The 19,719-nt window shown below is 40.1% G+C and overlaps 1 protein-coding gene across 1 annotated transcript in view; it reads right to left on the bottom strand.

The window, feature by feature from the left end:
• Positions 1–4,051: 4,051 nt before the first annotated feature.
• The window catches only part of c30h9orf78 (chromosome 30 C9orf78 homolog), a 19,570-nt gene continuing 3,902 nt past the window's right edge, over positions 4,052–19,719 (bottom strand). The window contains exons 2-9 of the mRNA XM_043720517.1: positions 18,390–18,449; positions 17,560–17,611; positions 14,890–14,960; positions 13,972–14,052; positions 11,160–11,357; positions 9,476–9,612; positions 7,058–7,156; positions 4,052–4,735 (exon numbers count right to left, since the gene is read on the bottom strand). Coding sequence (XP_043576452.1) covers positions 4,644–4,735; positions 7,058–7,156; positions 9,476–9,612; positions 11,160–11,357; positions 13,972–14,052; positions 14,890–14,960; positions 17,560–17,611; positions 18,390–18,449 — 790 coding nt within the window. The 3' untranslated portion in view covers positions 4,052–4,643. The remainder of the gene's footprint in view (positions 4,736–7,057; positions 7,157–9,475; positions 9,613–11,159; positions 11,358–13,971; positions 14,053–14,889; positions 14,961–17,559; positions 17,612–18,389; positions 18,450–19,719) is intronic.

The following is a 19,719-nucleotide window of genomic DNA, read 5'->3' as shown; positions in this document are numbered from 1 at the left end:
GAAGAAGATAACTCAGCTTCTTCAGGGAAGTCGGAGTTAGGGGTTGATTGCTGGGTTCACCAGTGATACCCACGCTTCATTTTTTAAAAAATCACAAAGATACAGCAGAAGGTGTAGGTGCAACAGTGCTATGGGTTAGTGCACTTTCTGAAGCCTGGGAGTAAAGATCCAAGCTACTGAATTAGCAGCAGTGGTGCGGGAGTTTGAAATCTGTATTTCTAATCTCTTCACTGGCTTCTAAAAGTAAGTTAGTAAATTTTTCAATGCTTTTAAGTATGATCCCTCATACTGATACCAGGCTTTTTTGATTTGATTTTGACTTCTTTGACACATGCATACATCCCGGCACGGTGGCTAGCACTGCTGCCTCACAGCACCAGAGACCCGGGTTCAATTCCCACCTCAGGCGACTGTGTGGAGTTTGTACGTTCTCCCCGTGTCTGCGTGGGTTTCCTCCGGGTGCTCCGGTTTCCTCCCACAATCCAAAGATGTGCAGGCAAGGTGAATTGGCTATTCTAAATTTCCCGTAGTGTTAGGTAAGGGGTAAATGTAGGGGTACGGGTGGGTTGCGCTTCAGCGGGTTGGTGTGGACTTGTTGGGCCGAAGGGCCTGTTTCCACACTGTAATCTAATCTAATCTAATCCCGTACTATGCCAGGACACTATACCTACTGAAGGCTGCAGTGCCATCGACCTGGGAGCAAAGGACTGCCTAGCTGTTTTTGGCTGGGTGAAAATGATCAGGAGGCTTCAAAGGGCAACAAAATATGGCCTAAAACTAAGGCAACAGAGTTCTTAGTTTCCATTTTAAATTGTTTGACGTTTTGTTAATTGTCCTGTGTGCAGAGCTTTGGTTTCTTGAAGGAATCTTCCAGAATGTTCTTCACATTAATAACTTATCCACAAAATTCACTTCTTTGTCGAAGGAAGAAGGGTGGGGAAACATTCCCATGAGGTGCCTGTGGTTTCTTTCTTGGATCTGATATCTTTATGAAATTTCTGAGGTTAAGTATGGTAAAGTTTACTAACTTTTCTTGCCTAGCCTTGGCTCACAATCATAGCACTGTCTCCCCTTGCCATTCAGTGCTGTCAATTCAACTTATGTCTCTTTTCCTGTTTATGTACCCTACATTTCAGCAGCCATCTCTTGTCAATGGCTTGCATTTACTTAACTTCTTTCATAACCTCAAGCTGTCTCCAAGAGTTTTACAGCTAATGAAATCCTTCAAATATAGTCACTTTTGTAATGCAGGAGCAAATATGTATATAGCAAGCTCCCAAAAAAAAACAGCAATGTGATAATGACCAGTAAATCTGTTTGTGATCTTGATTGAAGTGTAAATATTGGCCGGGACATCAAATAATTCTTTCTTTCCATCACCCTTCCCACCTCAAAATGACATCCATGGAATCTCTTGCAAACGCCTGAGGAGAAGACAGAGCCCAAGTCTTTGAGCTCAAATCCTGCAATAGCCATCAAACACAATCTGACAACTAGTGAGGTAAGCATGTTACTTTTTGCAATACAGCGGACAGTCTAGTACAACTTCAAATCGAACGTTTTATCCTTTTTGTTTGCTTTGGATCAGAGGTATGCATTGTCAGCAATTTGTTTTGTCACTTGGAATTACAAATTAATGAAAAAAATCTGTTATTTTATGTCAGTAAATTGTAATGGAAGTCAAAGCAATGTTATTATATAAAACCCAAGGCAGCAGCATTCATTAGTGTTAAATACAGTTCTAGCTGAACAACTAGTGGATGGTCACTATTGAGGTTTGGTAGTAGCTGCCAAAACGGTATGAAATCTACTGGATAATTTGTGTAACAGTCATTCAAGTTTAAAATTAGCCACCAAAGGAAGACCTGTGTCTCATTTTATATATAACACATGTTTAAAACATAAATTATGAAATTGTTTGTTCTCATGCTGGAAATAGTCTTGGAAAAATAGCTGCAGTGCCCAGACCACCCGGCTTGTGATTTGTCTCCACGTAAGAATACACAAGGTTTCAAGAACTATGTGCATATTGAAAGAGAACAAAAATAATCACAGTTGTGTTCATTCATTATAACATAGAAGAAAATGTTGCAACTCTTATAAAAGGACATGGGTACCACTGGCAAGGGCAGTTTTTTTGTTGGCCATCCCTAATAGTTTTAAAACGTGATTTCCCTCACTGCTGCAGTCCATGTGGTGTACGCACACCCACAGTTCTGTGAAGAAGGATGTTCTGCAGTTTTTAATCCATTGGTGCATAATGTATCTCTGGGAATACAAGATAGAAAGTGAATTTCACACCAATAGATCTTGTGCAAAAAGTCCATTAGGAATAATATGGATAAACCAGTGTATTACTTCTAAGTTCTTGGACCAAACCTATTATAGTAGGTGAGACACTAATTACTCAAGTTATTTATGCATTTAAAACACTAGATTACCAAAGCTATTATGAATGAAAATACACATAACTAACATTAAGTCTACCATGCCTGTTTTTCTGAAATAGAATGTTATGCCAAAATTCTATGATCTAGTGAGGGACAAGTAACTTTTATTGTGAAGTGGACAATGTGTGGGATCCAGAGAGATTATTCCAACTGTTAGGAAGAGGTTCTTCAACCTGACCTGCTATGATCTCCAGAATTTTTTGTTTTCAATAGAGTGATCAAGTTGCTCAACTAACTGAGTCTCCTTAAAGAAGCTGGATAGTTCAGCCAACTGCAGAATTCCTAACTTGGAAACTGCATGATACTCTTGGCCTGTAACTATTCATATGTCCCAAGTGACCTATTGACAACTTTACATTTGTGATTTCAAACAAGCTATAGTAGGTATGGATAGAATATTTATTGATTTTTCAACAGCAAACTGCCTCATTATTTGCTGGCTGATTGTTAGTGTTTGCAGATATAAAACCATCTACAAGCTTGACTTACAAAATAGTGTACCAAACTGTATAAGCGCAGGAATAGACAGGATGGGAAGTACCTCTTTTCACAAATAAAGTGTCTATGGCATATACTGTTTACTTGTGTGGTGTGTTTTGACTGAGCAGTTTCAAGAGGGTGCTGGACCAAGTCCTATGTCATACAGAAGTCAAGTATTTTTAGAGATAAACATGGTCTGTGATCTCCTGGAGTGTTTGATTGCCGGTGGTGTCGGGCTTTGGGGATAGGCAAGGGCAGTGATCACAGGAATTTTATTGAGCATTTCATTCTCTAATGGCCAAGAATGTTCTTTCTTGGCTTTCGCTACACCCAGTAGTCAATTCCTTCCTGTTATTTTATTTTGTTTTTCAGCCAGAAATTTCACTTTACATCTGCCCAATTTGTATCAAACCTTTTTTTCTATACAAGTAATCCTCTATTAACACAGAATGTGGAACAAGTATGGAATACAAACACAAATGAAATAATAAATAAATATGCAAAAAAAAATTTCATTGCTTACTGCCCCCAAACAATATTGCACCCCTGGAGATGGAAGGCTTCATCTGCAGCCCTGAACATTGAAGATCCTGCTTTTCTGCTGATTTGGAGAGGGAGGGTTGAGTGACTGTTTTAAAAAACATGTCTAGCCTTAACTGGGGCAGGCAATGGCTAAAACAGGAACTGGCCCAAGAATGCTGAGTTTTGACACACGTTTATTCCCTATGCTACTGGGAGTCAGGCAAGAACTGTGTTTCAGAAGTGGCATTGGAATGATGAGTAGTAAAGTAAAAGCAATGTCATAACAAAACTACATTAATTGAGAATGACCTGCACTGGTATCCTTCTCCACTGCCAGCTTCAGGTTAAAGTCCCTCCCTCTCTCAGTGTGATAGATCCTCTGCTACATACTTCATCTAAAATGGAAACTGGTTTTGCTCTCAGCACTGTCTGGGTCTCTTGAACCTCCTGTCAATGCAACAGAAAGATGGGTGGCCAACCTCTCACTTGTGATTTGTCTCGTCTACTTTAGACACTCGCACAGTTTGGGAATTCTAATCTGGCAGTCAGTTGGATTAGTGAATGTATATACTAGTAAAATAAACCAAGAAACATTTATATAAAATCATAAAGCAAGGATAAGAAGTTTATTTTAGATACATATACAAAGACATTTACACAAGATTCAATCTGTGACACGTAGCGAGTTAACAGATCAAAATATCTTATTCAACAGTTTTGAGGATGAAAGAATGAATTTAGGATTGGAGCTGCAATGTGTCAATATACATTACAACTACTATAATTCAGTTTTTAAAAGTGCAGTAACTGGAAGACTTACAAATGGAAGGTGACAACGGCCTTTTAAAATGCTCATTGACCACTGTATATTCTTCCAATTGAGCTTTTTACAGGATTCAGAAGTAGAAATGAATATGAACCAGAGTGGGACAGCCAAGATAAATTCACAAATGACTTAAGTTGTTCCCTCTTACATTAGTATCTTTTTTGTACCACAACGTGCTATAGGTTTTCATTTCTCCTGTAGTTTAACTTTAGAAAAACAATGACATTGGTTTAGACCTGAAAGTCTAACCACTGCTAACTTCTTGCCCACAAACAGTTTTAAACTCATCAGTCTCATTTCCGCACCAGTAGAGGACGCTGGTACTGTTGTCAATTTAAAAAGAAACAGAATATTGGGCAGCCCCCTCAGTACCTTCTGCTCATTTTCTTGAACTTTTCATAATGGTAATCATCTGTCGCCTTTTCATTGGAAGGACGTTTGCGATTTGGAGGAGATGCTGCACAATATAGGAAGGGAAACATTTCTTAATGGCTTTGTTGCAACTTCTTTAAAACAGCAAACCATCAGACTTTAAACATAAAATGCAGCTAACTCTTTAAAGCAATGGAACACACATCACAATTAGACAATGAACTTTAAAGGAATCACCTTTAGGTCAAATCACCGATGTCCCTGTGGGAAACTGAAAAGCACAGAATGACATAAAAATGGCAGATTGCAGAGAGTGCCAGTAGGGAATTTACGAAGGGATAATCACTGCTAAGTGTTAAACATGATAGTTTTTAATAACATTGCATCTCTTCAAGATTGAAACAGAAGTTTAATTTCTCAACAGTTTAAAATGTTCTTTTCCAATTGAAGCACCAATTCCATTCCAATTCCCACCACCATCAGTTGTCAGGTGGGGTTTGTGTGGAAGCTGGACAAGAGGCTAAATGGAATTGCAGCAAGAACTTTAAACAGCAAAGAGGAAGTGGAGGACCAGTTTCAAAATGATAGTGGCCCTGAGAAGGGATGAGAGCAGATGTTTGTGTGCTAACTTGTATTTACTGTGGGAGCAAAAGGGTTTAAGGAATTAGTAATAAAATGCATGTAAAAATAGTGACGGAAAATATTGAATTGTTTAACTAGTACAGATGATTAGCAACAACGTGTTAGGGAAAAAACTACTATCAGACGATATGGGGACAGTTTTCTATACAAAAGAAATATTATTACATCAGCCGTATGGGAATAATGTGGTAATCATTAGAAACCTGGCCACAAGTTGAGAACTTCATGTTCCAGGATAGAGGATCTTCAGACAGGAAGGGAAATTGGGAAAGAACAGAACAATACAGTAACACAGAAATCGGAGTAATGATCGGGTAATGGAAACACCATGGGGAGAAGGAAAGAACATGGAAGGATGCAAGGCCTCCGGAAGTGGTCTACAGATCTCGTAAAAGTAACAATGCAGGTCGAGAGATCAGGGAAATATGCAGCAAGAAGAATGGAAGATTTCAATTTTCAACTTAACCATACAGAGACAGAACATCAAAAGAAGTAAAGACAGTGATTTTTCTAGAATCTATTCAAGACAGTTTCTCGAATTATACCTCTAGAGCTGACAAAGAATCAGTGCATCTGAGACAGTGATGAATAACAAACCAGAATTAGTTAACAATCTGGCATCAAAGAAACATAATTACATTATAGTCATTTTATAATACATTTTATTTCAGGTTTAAAATTGAGAAGGACCAATCACAAACCAGAATTAACTTAATGAAGGCAAAAATCAAAAAGATGACAAATTCATTGACCCATGATAAACTTCACTGAATCAAGCAATGAAATTCTGTAAAGAAGCATCAGGCGTGATACAGAACAAGCACATATGCCTAAAACACCAAGGATCCATTTCTAATAGTTAAACGACCTTGATGAAAACTTGTACCAATCTAAAATTTTGCACAAACTTTTAATGAAAATTGGAAATTTTGCAAAGTGGGACAGTTACAACTAACAAGAAAAGCAGCAAGAGATGCAAAAGTGGAACCAATGATAGGATAAAAGAAAAGGAATGGACAAAACTATGACACATGGAGTTTAACTCGAAGAAATGTAATATCACCCATTTTGAATCCAAGAAACCAAGTTGGTATTTGTTGCTTCATGGCACGTAATGAAGAACTATGATGGAGCAAAGATTTCCTTCCAAGAACATAATTAATTTAAAACTGGTGCACAGGTATTAGTAATCAAACAGTCTAATCAATGTTAGTCTTTACAAAGATTGGTAAACAAAAGGTGAAGATACTGATCCACCTCAAGGGCTGTATGTCAAGGAAGGAGTTCACGACTACATTCTCCAAGGCATTTACAGATGGGCAAGAAATGCTGGCCCAGCCAGCAACAACAACATCCCATGAATTAATTGAAAGAAGTTCTCATGGCTCTGAGGAACACGTGCAGGAACAAAACTGTCTTGAGTTTAGTGGAGCAGTGAGCAATTAGGGAAGGAAGTGCTGGCAATGTGGGAATCAGAGGGGAGAACTGAGAAAGGGATGGAAATCGGGCAAGTTCAGGAAGCTAGAATTAATTGGGTGCAGATATTTTGCAGAGTTCTAGAGACTGGAGCTGATAAGGTCAAGGAGGGATTTGCAAGTAAGGAGGAGAATTTTAAAATCAAGATAATGCCTGACCAGGAGCAGATAATTAAGTGGAATTGAAAGTAAAAAACCATATGCTTTAATCTGCAAGCAACTGTTTGAATTCTTACACATCCTTATGACTACAATCCAATGCTTTGTGAAGGCTGACATTAGTTACTTACGTTCAGGCTCTGGTTTGTCAGTGTCCCCCACTCTCAGGGGCCGAGGTTTGGCTTCCTCTTTATTGCGTTTTGCGGGTGCGTGCAATTCCTCCCGGTAAACTATAACACAAAACAGAAGGCAATGTGAAACCTGCAACAAGGATCCCGCCATAACATAGCAATAAGCCTTTCAAACTAGATAATTTTTTTTCAAAAAATTACTGCACTGAAGAAAAAGCAAATGATTCAATTCATATGTGCAATGTCATCCTTAAGATTCTTGAGCTCTAAATGCAGGATAAATAATCAGGAACAATGGGAAGTGTGCACATTTTTGATTTCAGCAGTAAAGAATACATTTCTTCAGCCTCAGTTGTGCTTCCTTGACTGGAAAATAAGAAGTTACACTGAGTTAAGCAAAATGAATGAACATGTGGAAATTGAATGGAAGCACGACCCAGAGAGTACTCAAAAATTGTAACGCAACAACTCCCATTCTTCGTCAGAGGGAAATGGATAAACTCCATACCGTCCTTCACTGTTGAACATTCACATTTGTGACTGGCTGGTTATTTTCAGTTACCTTTTAATCTCCCAGTGGCAGTTTTGGATCCTGAAGCAGAACACGTATTAAGCAAGTTAGGAGAATACCGTAAGGGAGTGGCTCACATAACGCACTGATACAATTGTCCTTTAACATCTAACATGGTACTGTGGCTGTATCTTGTCATAAGGAACAAAAGGCTTGCATTCATTTAGCAGCAAAACCTGTTTCTCAGAGACAGCTCAAGAAATTGCTTTTGAAATGCATGAAGTCATTTTGATATAACACAACAGCCATTTTGTACATATTTAAGATTCCACATGTCACAATAAATGACCAGTTGAATGATTTGTTAACTTAAATTTAAATTGAGAGCATTGACGGAGGAATGTTGGTGATGAGACAGGATGGATTCCTTACTTTTCAAGTATTTATTGTGGAATATTTAGCAACCGCCTCAATTGGCAACTGGAAACTTGGTCAATAAAAACCGAAGAACTGTGAATGCTTTAAATCAGGAACAAAAGCAGAAGTTGCTAGAAAAGCTCAGCACGTCTGGCAGCATCTGTGAAAAGAAATCAGAATTAACGTTACGGGTCTAGTGACCCTTCCCGTTGTTCTGAGGAAGGGTCATTAGACCCAAAATGTTAACTCTGACTTCTTTCGACAGATGCTGCCAGAGCTGCTGAGTTTTTCCAGCAATTTCTGTTTTTGGAACCTTGGTCAGTCTGAGTCCCCTTTTGAAAAGTCAGAGGTGTGGCTGACAGGATTTGATACAGTGGCGCAGCAAATGTTTGCATTTGTGGGAACAGCATAACTAGAAGCCATAAATGGGAGATAAACTAATTGGGAATTCAAAAGAAACTTCTTCAGCCAGAGGAGGTGGAACTTGGGAGTGGTTGTAGCAAGAAGTACAGATGCATCCAACAATGAGAGAGGCACGCAGATGAGGGAGAAGGGAATTGAGGATTACATTAGTAAATTTAGAGAAAACACGGGAGGATTCTCTAGGAGGGCATGAACACTAGCATAGAATGGTGAGGCTCAATGCTGTACATCCCATGAAATGTCTCTGGTCATACTATAATATTGAACTGGAGGACAAACTGACTGAATAGAAGTAAATCCTGCAGTAGGGCTTGAATCCAATACACTGTCAGTATGGAGATAAAATATCTAACAAAGGTAGTTTCACAGCACTGGTTTATAAATCTTTCATCGTTACACACCACATTCACCATTAATGTAGATGAACAGACTAGATGTCAATGGTGTCCCTTCACTCTTGCAGATCAAGCCATTGAACACTGCAATAGTGGTTAGGTCAGGCCTGCCAGTGACCACACATCTGCCATAGGCTCTTTTCAATGGCACTCCATAGCAAACTTGCTGTTAAAGTCCCTTCCAGTTACCCCAAGATGTGGGTGACAAAATGCCTCATTGTTGTAAGACAACCTGAAAAAGGAGAAAGCTTGTTTCGTCGGAAATACTGAACTGTGAATGCTACTCAAAGCAATAACTCAAACCATCCCCTTTCGCCTTGCTTCCTCTCGTTTGATGCTCCTGCCTTCCACATTATCACACAACTTCTCCACTTTTCTTTCCTCCCCTTTCCCATGACACTGCACTTTATTAAATCTTGTTGGACTTCTAAATATCTTCCAGTTCTGGCCAAAGGTCACAGATGTGCAACACTAACTCTTTTTCTCCCTCCTGCACTGGATGCGGCCAGAGCTGCTGAGTTTCTTTCCAGGATTTTATGATTGTATTTCGGATTTCCACCATCCTAAGTATTTGCTTTTCTGAAGTCACCTGGATCACAGGTACACAAAGCAAACCACACCAGGAGATTGCAACACTGAGAAGGTCAATCATAGAGCTTCATCAATACTTACACCGGTTGTGTTGAACATAATTGACTGCAATGTTGGTGGGTACGAAAGAAGTACCGTTGTCCTTCTTTTTGTTACGTTGTTCTGCCAGGAGCTGGGCCTTTGCCTCTTCTGTGCTGATAATGTTCTTTATTTTTGCACTCAAAATTAAAAAAAAGATGCAATCAATAGCAACATGAGTAAAAATAAAATCCAGGTAGCAAAATTTCCTTTAGAATGCATTCTGAAAGGGTGTGGACACAAGTTCAGGAGCAAATTTCTAAAAGGAACTGGAAGATGTGGGAACATCTGCAGGCTAATGGGTAAAACTGCACAGGCATGATGGGCCAAATGGCCTCTTTCTGTTGTGTTCTTTTGCTATGAAGGTAATGTAAATGGATGCAAACATCACAGGTACCCTGATTTACTGACTTTCTTGAAGATGGAAGACATGAGAGCAATTTGATACTCATGTTTAAGATTAATGGAGAAAGGCAATTCAACATCTTTTAAAACTGCAAAATACACCATCCAAGAATGGAGGGGGCTCATATTTTAAATTAAGGATGACAAATCAAGTAGGATCTTCAGGCACTTTGTTTTCTGTCAAAGAGTAACGCATTTGTGGAACAATCATACATTTTACGAAGCCACGTGTTACATTCAAAAGGAGCAGCAGAGCTTCCTAAATAAAGATATAGCTAATGTTTTTCTTAATATATTCATGAGATGTGGGCATTATTGGCTAGGTTAGCATTGGCTGCCCATTTCCCAATTGCCCTTGAGAAAGTGGTAGTGGGACTTCCACCCTACTGTTATAGGGAGAGCGTTCAGCATTGTAACCCAGCAACACAGAATGAACAGCAATATACTTCCAAGTTAGGATAGCAGCTGGCTTAGGGGAAAACTTGCAGATTATGATGTTGCCAGGCATCTGCTGCCTTTGTCCTTTTAGGTAACAGAGTTGGCAGGTTTGGAAAGTGTTGCTGTAATGCATCTTCCAGATGGTCCATCCTGCAGTGACTCTGTATCAATGAAATGGACCCACCTTTTCTGAATAATAAGAGATAAAAGTGAAATTTTGAAATTACTTTGATTCCCGTTTTCAGCATGTATGCATCAATGGGATGTAACAGATTTCCAAATGAAGAACATTGTCCAGTAGGATAGAGATAGGGAGGTTTTGCTAAAACTAAGACTGACATCAGAGGCACTCCAGAGAAGGTTCGCTAGGCTGATCCCAACTATAGAGGAACTGCCTTATGAGAAGAGGTTATGCTTGTGCTCAGTGATGTTTCGAAGAATGAGAGGAGACCATGTTGAAACATGCAAGATTCTTAGAAGGCTTGGCAGGGGAGATACAGAAAGGATGTATCCCAATGTAGGTGAGTCTGGGACCAGAAGGCATAATCTCACAGTCAGGGGCCATCCATTTAAGACAGAGATGATCAGAAATTTCTGAGTGTAGGGAATCTGCGGAAGGCTGGGAGAACTGGGTCATTAAAAGTCTATTCAAGGCTGAGATAGATAGATTTTTAGACAGTAAGGGAATGATGGATTATGGAGAAAAGACAGGAAAATGAAGATTAGGATGATTACATCAGCCATGATTTGAGGAGCAGACTTGATGGGCCAAATAGCCTATGTTTGTCCCTACGTCTTCTGATCGTATTTGCACTAAAGTTGACCTAAAAAGATAAACACTTACTCAATACCCAAATCCACTTCAGGAATTCCACTCAGCATCTGATTGGACAGCATTTCTTCTGTGCGCTTGGCAGATGAAACGTTGATGTTATCAGGCAACTCATACAGTTGGTCCTCTGGGTTTTTGACCTTTGCTTTCTGTTCTTCGTTCTCCAGGATTCCCTTCCTCCGTTTTAGTTCCGTCTCGATGTACTTCATCCTGCCGTGGAACAACAGATCACTCTCCAAACAGATGAACAAGGACACTTATTGAACACAGTAGACATGTCATACAGGGTCATAAGCTTCCCAGGTTCTTTAATGTCTTGTGTTCCAGCTGCTGCTGGGACTTTAGGGAAAAAATTAGACTCTCCTGCCCACTATAGACATTGCATAAATAATGTCAGGAAACTATCTGTCTATTGCTACGTTTGCAGCTATGAAGAATTGCAAGGTTTTAGAGAATGTGCAGACTTTTACGAGAACAGTATCAGGAATGAAAACTGTGGAAGTTACGTGGAGACACTAGAAGCTGGTACTGTTAACTTGTTTGGTTCTAAACCCAAGCGGAGAATTTCTAGATGTGTTCAAAATTACAATGGATTTGATGGATTAAATAAAGGGCAGTCCAGTGGTTAGCACAGCTGTCTGACAGTGGTTGGGACCCGGGTTTGATTCTATCCTCAGGCGACTGTGTGGAGTTTGCATATTCTCCCTGTGTCTGAGTGTGTTTCCTCTGGGTGCTCCGGTTTCCTTCCGCAATCCAAAGGTGTGCAGATTAGGGTGGATTAGCCACAGTAAATGTGATACGGTGGGGGCTGGGTCAGGGTGGGATTCTCTTCAGAGGATCGGTGTAGACTCGGTGGGCTGAATGGCCTCCATCTGCACGGCAGGGATTCTATGACTGAGATTAAGAGGAACAGTGTCAATCAAAAGGTTGCGAAATCTTTGGAATTCTTTGCCCCAGCAAACTGTGGAGGCATAGTCATTGGGGGTTCAAGCCAAAGACCAATTGATTTTGAGATATTAAAGACATCAAGGAAAATGGCAATACTGCAGAAAAATGGCTATGAACAGCCATGCTGTTATCGGATGGGACAGCAGACTTGCAGGGTTGAATGGCCTCACCCTGCTTCTATTTCCTACTTTCTTAAGGAGAAATTATGTCCTCTGGTGGAAAACAAATCAAAGAGGAGACAAGGAAAGTTATTTTATTAACGTAGCAAATGAGAGTTTGGAGAAGATTTGTAGCTCTGGTTGAGGTTCTGGATTTAAGTTTGCTCACTGAGCTGGAAAGTTCGTTTTCAGACGTTTCGGCACCATACTAGGCAACATCTTCAGTAAGCCACTGGTGAAGCACTGGTGTTATGGTCCGCTTTCTATTTATGTGTTTAGCTTTCTTTGGATTTAGCGATGTCATTTCCTGTTTTGATGTAATTTCCTGTTTTTCTGGGACATCGACACAGGAAATGTCAAAAAAAGAGCAGGAACCACAGGAAAGCTGAACACATAAATAGAAAGTAGGTCACTAACACCAGTGCTTCACTGGAGGCTCAGTGATGATGTTACCTAGTATCGTGATAAAATGTCTAAAAACAAACCTTCCAACTCAGCGAGCAAACTTATTTTCAGTAGCAAATGAGAGCTAGAATAGCCCATCTGAAAGAGACTGGCAGAAACAGATTAAACAACTTTCAAAAGGGATTTGGATAAATCAGCGCTTCCCAAAGTGAGGCTCAGGACTCCGAGTTCTGTGGCTGCAAGCTCAGAGGCAACAATTTCCAACCTGCCCCCACCCCTCTCTGATCCTTCCTCCCACTCCAAAACACACTCAATCCTCCAGTTCTCACTGAGGGGAAGAGTGACAGTTTTCAAACCTCAAAAGTGGTACACAGTGGGAAATGGTTTGGGATGCTTTGCGATTATTACGTGGAAAGATTTTCCAGGTTGTGGGGAGTCTGCAGGAGGAGTGGAAGTAATTGGATCCTCCTTCTTCTAGAGTCGGCACAGGCTACGATGGGTCAAATTGTCTGTGATCTTAATATAAATTATCTTGAAGATTCATTTTTTATAAAACTCTGTTTTGGTACAACAGTTCATACTTAACACAATCAAGAAAGGAAAAAGGCTATGCAAGAGTCAACAGTATAGTGGTTCTCAGTGATTGATCGTTACAAAACTGCTTTAATAACTCCTACCAGGTTACTCCACAATCACACTTAATTATTTATTCTCCCACAAAGAGTGGGATTAATTTTGTATGAAAATATGATTTGAATGTGGTTTCTCTGGAATTTAACATCCAATAAAAAACACACCCTATAAAAGGAACCTTACTGAACAAGAGGGACTGCTTCAAAACTCTCCCAACTACCAGTCAGGCAGAAGTTAAATACATGCTGAAACAAAGACTCAAAAGTGCTGGTAAACACTCAGCAGAGTCTGGTATTGTCTGCAGAGAGAGAAAAACAAAGTTAACATTTCAAGTTGATGTTCTGTTATTCTGATGAAAGGACACAAAGCTGAATCATTTACTGTTTTTCTCTCTTCACAAACTCACTGGATGTTTTCTCTTTTATCTAAATACAGAGCGAGGACAGTCAGTCATATTTTTCCTGGAACAGACTAGAGGGGAACTAGAGGGATTTAGTATGGCAATGCTTGTTCCTAATGTGGCAGCAGGATTATCTGTTTGGCATGTTTGACAGATCACTCCAATGGTGAGACACTGTACGTAACTAAATGTGTTGCTGTATGCGCTGATGCTTTAAAAGAACAGAAGAAAACAAACATTTGCTTATCTCAAAGCAGCTTGATGAGAGGTCAAGACATACATGTCAGCGTCCTCATCCCGTCGATTGGTCTCCACTGAAAATGATGTGCCCAGGTTCAAATCTGTGTCCTCTTCTTCAACCCTGGAAAAAAAAGAAAGCAATTCTTTAGTCAACCAGGGAGGGAAAACAAATCTTTGAAGGAGGTACTTCTGTCTCTCATCTTGAACGTTCTGCAGGAATGTGAACAACATAAAACTTTTGCGCTATTTTGTTCCCTGTACCTTGCATTCTTTCTTAAAATGAAGTTTCATTTTTGTAGGTGTCACAGGCAAGGCCAGTATTTGTTGCCCATCCCGAATTGTCCTTGAACTAACTGACTTGCTCAGCCACTTAAGAGTTAATTTCATGCTGTAGATCTGGAATCACATGTAGGCCAGATCAGGTAAGGATCAAGTGAATTCCTTCCCAAAAGATACTAGTGAAAGAAGATAGGTTTTTATGACAATGATCAGAGTTCCATGGTCATTGTTGAGATTAGCATTCAATTCCAGATCTTTATCATCTGAATTGAATGCTCTCCCTTCTGCAGCTGATGAGATTTGAATCTGTGTACAGTGATCATTAGCCTAGCCATCTGGATTCCAGTCCAATGACATTACCACCTCCTGACGATATTGCAGGTCATGACAATTCAACAAAAGAAACACAAGAAGCAAATGAACATTTTCCTTAACAACACAAGAACAATGGGAATCCACATAGATTAAACGTAGCAAACCGATACAGCTAAACTGATGCCATTTTGTATTCTTGGAAGTATAAATTCTCCTTTAAGTTGGGTCTGTAGGCTGCCTTGTTCAAAGAGATGACACTGGCATAATGGATCAAGTGGCTTACTTCTGTGTTGTCCAAATCCAGTGAAATAATGAAATGAATGAATAAATGGGCAGATTTTGTTGTGATTTTCTGATATCCTACCTTTCTCGCTTTTTATCCTTTATCATCTTCATATCAATCATACCACCAGTCTTTAGTTTAAAAGGGTCATCCTGCACATAAAAACAATATTTGAATTTTGCTGATTAAAGGTGTAATTTCTCAATGTTTTTAGTCATGTATCATCAGGACATTAGCAAGAATATAAATGTAAAAGGGAATATCATTTTATACCGAATGAGTGTGCTAATTGCTTGGCAAGCACTCATTGGCCGGGGTGTTATCATGGAGAACGCACCAGTTCAATGAAGACTGGCAGTTAACTGCCAAACTTTATTTAAATGTAAATCAGTTTAAATATAAATGTAAATCAGTCTGATTGTCCCAAGGAATGAACCAGAAAATAGCTGTCACCCATATTACATGCACAATGTACAGATTCTTCATGTTCACAAAGAACAGGCCCTGTGCGTGAATATATGTACCTTCCAGTACACAAGTCCACCCACTGAATCTTAAATTGGTCATCTTTGTAATTCTTAGCACATTAAGCATTAATATAATACTGAAAATGTTGAAGCACTTTTCCAAAAAACTATATCTTGCGAGTGCTTTTGAAGACAGCTAAATTAACAATCTTTTCAAATATCAGTTCTGATTAGACAAAGTCAAAAGTTAAATCTCCAGCTCAGTGATACATTGTTCCTACTATAGTGACTTAATAACATGCATTCACATATCGCTGCTCTTCAGAAGATGTTGGTGTTGTACAAGAGGAAATTAGTTCTGTACTGGAGGAAATAGAAAGTGATTTTGAGGAAGAATCATGGTTGCTTGTGCATGCTATGATGACCTATAAGCTCGACAGAAAACCTCAGGGACAGCTGTTAAATGTTAAGCTCTTCTTTGCCAGATGTACAAGCAAGTGTAACAATGCACTTACAATGGGGTGAAGTACAATCAAGAGTGGACCTCCATACCCCACTCACTCCCAAATTACCTCAGCCATACAGGGCCTGGCCAATACAATTAGATAAACATAATAAATAGAACAAATAAATGTGCTTGTTTCAGATTACTTTTTAAAATTGATTTTTTCAAAACTCTCACAATTGTCCCTCACCTGAAGTTACTATCGAATTTGTACATTAACAAAATGGGCTGCGAAATGGCTCAATGGTTAGCATTGCTCCCTTACAGTGGCAAAGATCCAGGTTCAAATCTACCCTTGAGTTACTGTCTGCGTGGAGTTTGCACATTATCCCAGTGTCTGCATGGATTTCCTATGGGTTCTGATTTCCTCCCACAGTCCAAGTATGTGCACATTAGGTGGATTGGCCGTGCTAAACTGCCTGTAGTGTCCAGGGATGTACAAGTTAGGTAATGTAAGGTTACAGGGGACAGGATATGAAGGTGAGTCTGGTTGTGAAGCTGTTCAAAGGGTTGGTGTGGACTCAATGGCCTGCTCCCACACTGTCAAGCTTCTATAATTCTAACAGGAGGTGCCATTAGCCTCAATATTACTGCAACAGGAAAGTGCAGCCCAACTAACTTTAACAGGGGAACTGGATAAGTACTTGAAATGAAAACTTGTAGAGGTAGGACTAAATGGATGGTTCTATCAAAGCATGAATGGCCACATGGTTTCCTTCTGTGCTGTGGATTGTTTGGTGATGTGAGGCAGAAAGCAGTGTGGCGTAGTATCTTTGATAAGAATTAGCTAGATCACGAGCTAGACCATCATCAAATACACAAACTTTTGTTCTGAACATAAAACCACTATCTCTACATTGTTAAACTGCCTATCCAACATCCAACTGTGGACAAGCAGAAATCTCCTCCGATTAAATATTGGGAAGACTGAAGCCACCACAAATTCTTTTCCTTAGCAATCTATTTAGTTTATCTCTCTGGCAACTGCCTAAGGTTTAAGATTCTCTGTGACCTTGGTGTCATATTTCACCCCAATTTCCTACCACATTCATGCAATCACTAATACTGTCTATTTCCATTTCCTCAGTTCATCCATGACTAGTCTAAAACACTCTCACGTTATGCCCTTTGTAAACTTCGAGTTCATACAATGCTCTGTTGGCTGTGTACTAACATGTATCAAGTTTCATAGACCCATTACCCCCGTGTTCACTGAATTACAATTCATCAATGCTTAAAATACTTGAAAATTCTTACCTTTATTTTCAAATCTCCTTGCCTATCACACTATCTTGGTAACCTCCACCAGACCCTTAAGCATCGTTTTTATTCATTCCACCATCAATGGCAATGCAGCCTCAGCCCTAAAAAGCTGCCTTTTTAGGAGGAAAGAGACACTAACTATAATCCTATCTCATTGACCTAGCCTTTGGTCATCTGTCCTCAGACCTGATGTGGCATCAGATTTCACTTGTGAAGCATCTAGAGATGCTGCTGTACATATACAAGTTGTCATTGCTGCCCCGATTCTGACAAATTATGGCATGAGTCGAGAGTGTGGTGCTAGAAAAGCACAGCAGGTCAGGCAGCACCCGAGGAGCAGGAGCATCAATGTTTCTGCCTTCATCAACGAATGATGAAGGGCTTATGCCCGAAATGTTGATTCTCCTGCTCCTCGGATGCTGCCTGACCTGCTGTGCTTTTCCAGCAACACACTCTCGACTCTGATCTCCAGCATCTGCACACCTCACTTTCTCCAAATTATGGCATGAATCTTACCACAGTTGATGTTTCTTCTGGTGCTTGTTCCCCAACCAGCAGGGCAGCAGCACTGTACAAGCAACAGAAAAAGAAATCATTAAAGGCTTTTTGATTTTGCTTTGTGCCTATTCCTGCTGTGACAGTGGAGACTCTGACTCAGCATCACTGATACTCTTAAATCTTTCTTTCTGAATGGCCAACATGAAGCTCCAAATTGTCATTTCAATTAAACCCTCCCTCGTTGCAATTTTAAGCTGTGTCACACCATTGCTTTTTCTAATATAGTTCTAATGTTGTGGTTCATTTACAGCAATAGTGATCTTTTGAACAGGTCATGTTGTTAAATAGCCTACCTTTTTAAAAAAGAAACCCATTTCCAGAATGAGAGGGCTGCTGGCAATGCCAACATTCATTGCCCATCCTTCAATGCCCTCGAGAAGGTGGTGAAGAGCTGCCTTCTTGAATACACCAAAATGGCTTGACAGATTTTTCAAAGGGCAGTTAAGAGTGAACCACATTGTTAAGAGTCTAGAATCATATATAGGCCACATCAGGCAAGGACATCAGATTTCCTTCCCTTAGGACATTGTCGTAAAAGCACACCTGATTCACTATTAAATATACTGGGCTCATTTATTTAGTTAACTGAATTTCATTTCACCAGTTGCTTACTGTATTTGAACTCATGGCTCTGAATCATGACTCTTTTCTCAAACAGTGATAAGCCACTAGTATATGAATGGTCAAAGAGGCTTGACAGACTGAACATTATAAACAGTATACCTGTTATTTTGACAGCAAATGTTCCCTGTGGGTGTGCTGCTTTCTGCTACATGAAGTGGACCTACCTCACTCCATTTTGCCTTCTCCTCAGACTCTGGATTTCCTTCAATTCGTCTAGTTTTGACCTTCAGAAAGAGAGATGATCACCAGTGACTTGCAGAAATCTTTTCTCATACAAAAATAGTTCATAAAATGCTTACAAAAAATACTTCTTACTGCTGCACGCCAAACAAGAGATTGGCAGGTTCAAGGCCTCGTGTGAGTGAGTTTTACTCGGGTTATCAGAGCAAGTTAAGAGTTGAGAGAATAAAAAGAAATCATTGGTGTTTGATATAAAGCTGGAAGTTTTTACAGATATTTTTAAATCAACCTGTTCAGATGTGTTATGCCACACTTCTGCAGCAGAGATGGGACCTGAACCCAGGTGTCTGGCTAAAAGGCAGGTCATCACCACACTGGCACAAGATGCTTTATATTACTAGCAGTGCTTGGATATTTTTATATTAATAGCAGTCCTTGGATGCTTTTATATTACTAGCAGTCAATTTATTATAAATCAGTAGAGATAATCACAGGGTCACAGTTACTGACTCATAGGGGCTAGTCTCATTTGTAACTTGACTGTACTGTATTGCATTTGGGCCCACAGCAAAAACCAAACTCTGCCATCATGTCTCACCACGAGAGGTCAATGTAATGATATTTCTCCCAGTAAACTTGCTGATTTGCAAGACGCAGTCCTCCATCACCCAGACCTAAACAATGATCAACTAAAAAACCAATTCATCTGTCCCTACTTCTTAGCTCGTTTTAACTTTAAAAGGATACAGTAATTTGGGGCAAGCTTTCATATTGGTTCAGACTCTGACATGTGTTGAGACTTTGAATTCACTACACTAATGCTCTGTTAACGGAGGAAATCTGCTGGCATCCCTTGTCAAGCCAGAGACTCCAGTCCCATAGCAATGTAGTTAACTGGGAGAAAGTGAGGACTGCAGATGCTGGAGATCAGAGCTGAAAATGTGTTGCTGGAAAAACGCAGGTCAGGCAACATCCAAGGAGCAGGAGAATCGACGTTTCAGCCATGAGCCCTTCTTCAGGAATGAGGAAAGTGTGCCCAGCTGGCTAAGATAAAAGGTAGGGAGAGGAACTTGGGGGAGAGGCGTTGGAAATGCGATAGGTGGAAGGAGGTTAAGGTGAGGGTGATAGGCCGGAGTGGGGATGGAGGCGGAGAGGTCAGGAAGAAGATTGCAGGTTAGGAAGGTGGTGCTGAGTTCGAGGGTTGGGACTGAGACAAGGTGGGGGTAGGGGAAATGAGGAAACTGGAGAAATCCGAGTTCATCCCTTGTGGTTGGAGGGTTCCTAGGCGGAAGATGAGGCGCTCTTCCTCCAGCC

This window comes from Chiloscyllium plagiosum, chromosome 30, assembly GCF_004010195.1.
Source record: "Chiloscyllium plagiosum isolate BGI_BamShark_2017 chromosome 30, ASM401019v2, whole genome shotgun sequence".
In the NCBI taxonomy this organism is placed as follows: domain Eukaryota; kingdom Metazoa; phylum Chordata; class Chondrichthyes; order Orectolobiformes; family Hemiscylliidae; genus Chiloscyllium; species Chiloscyllium plagiosum.
This window is presented reverse-complemented; position numbering and strand designations above follow the sequence as displayed.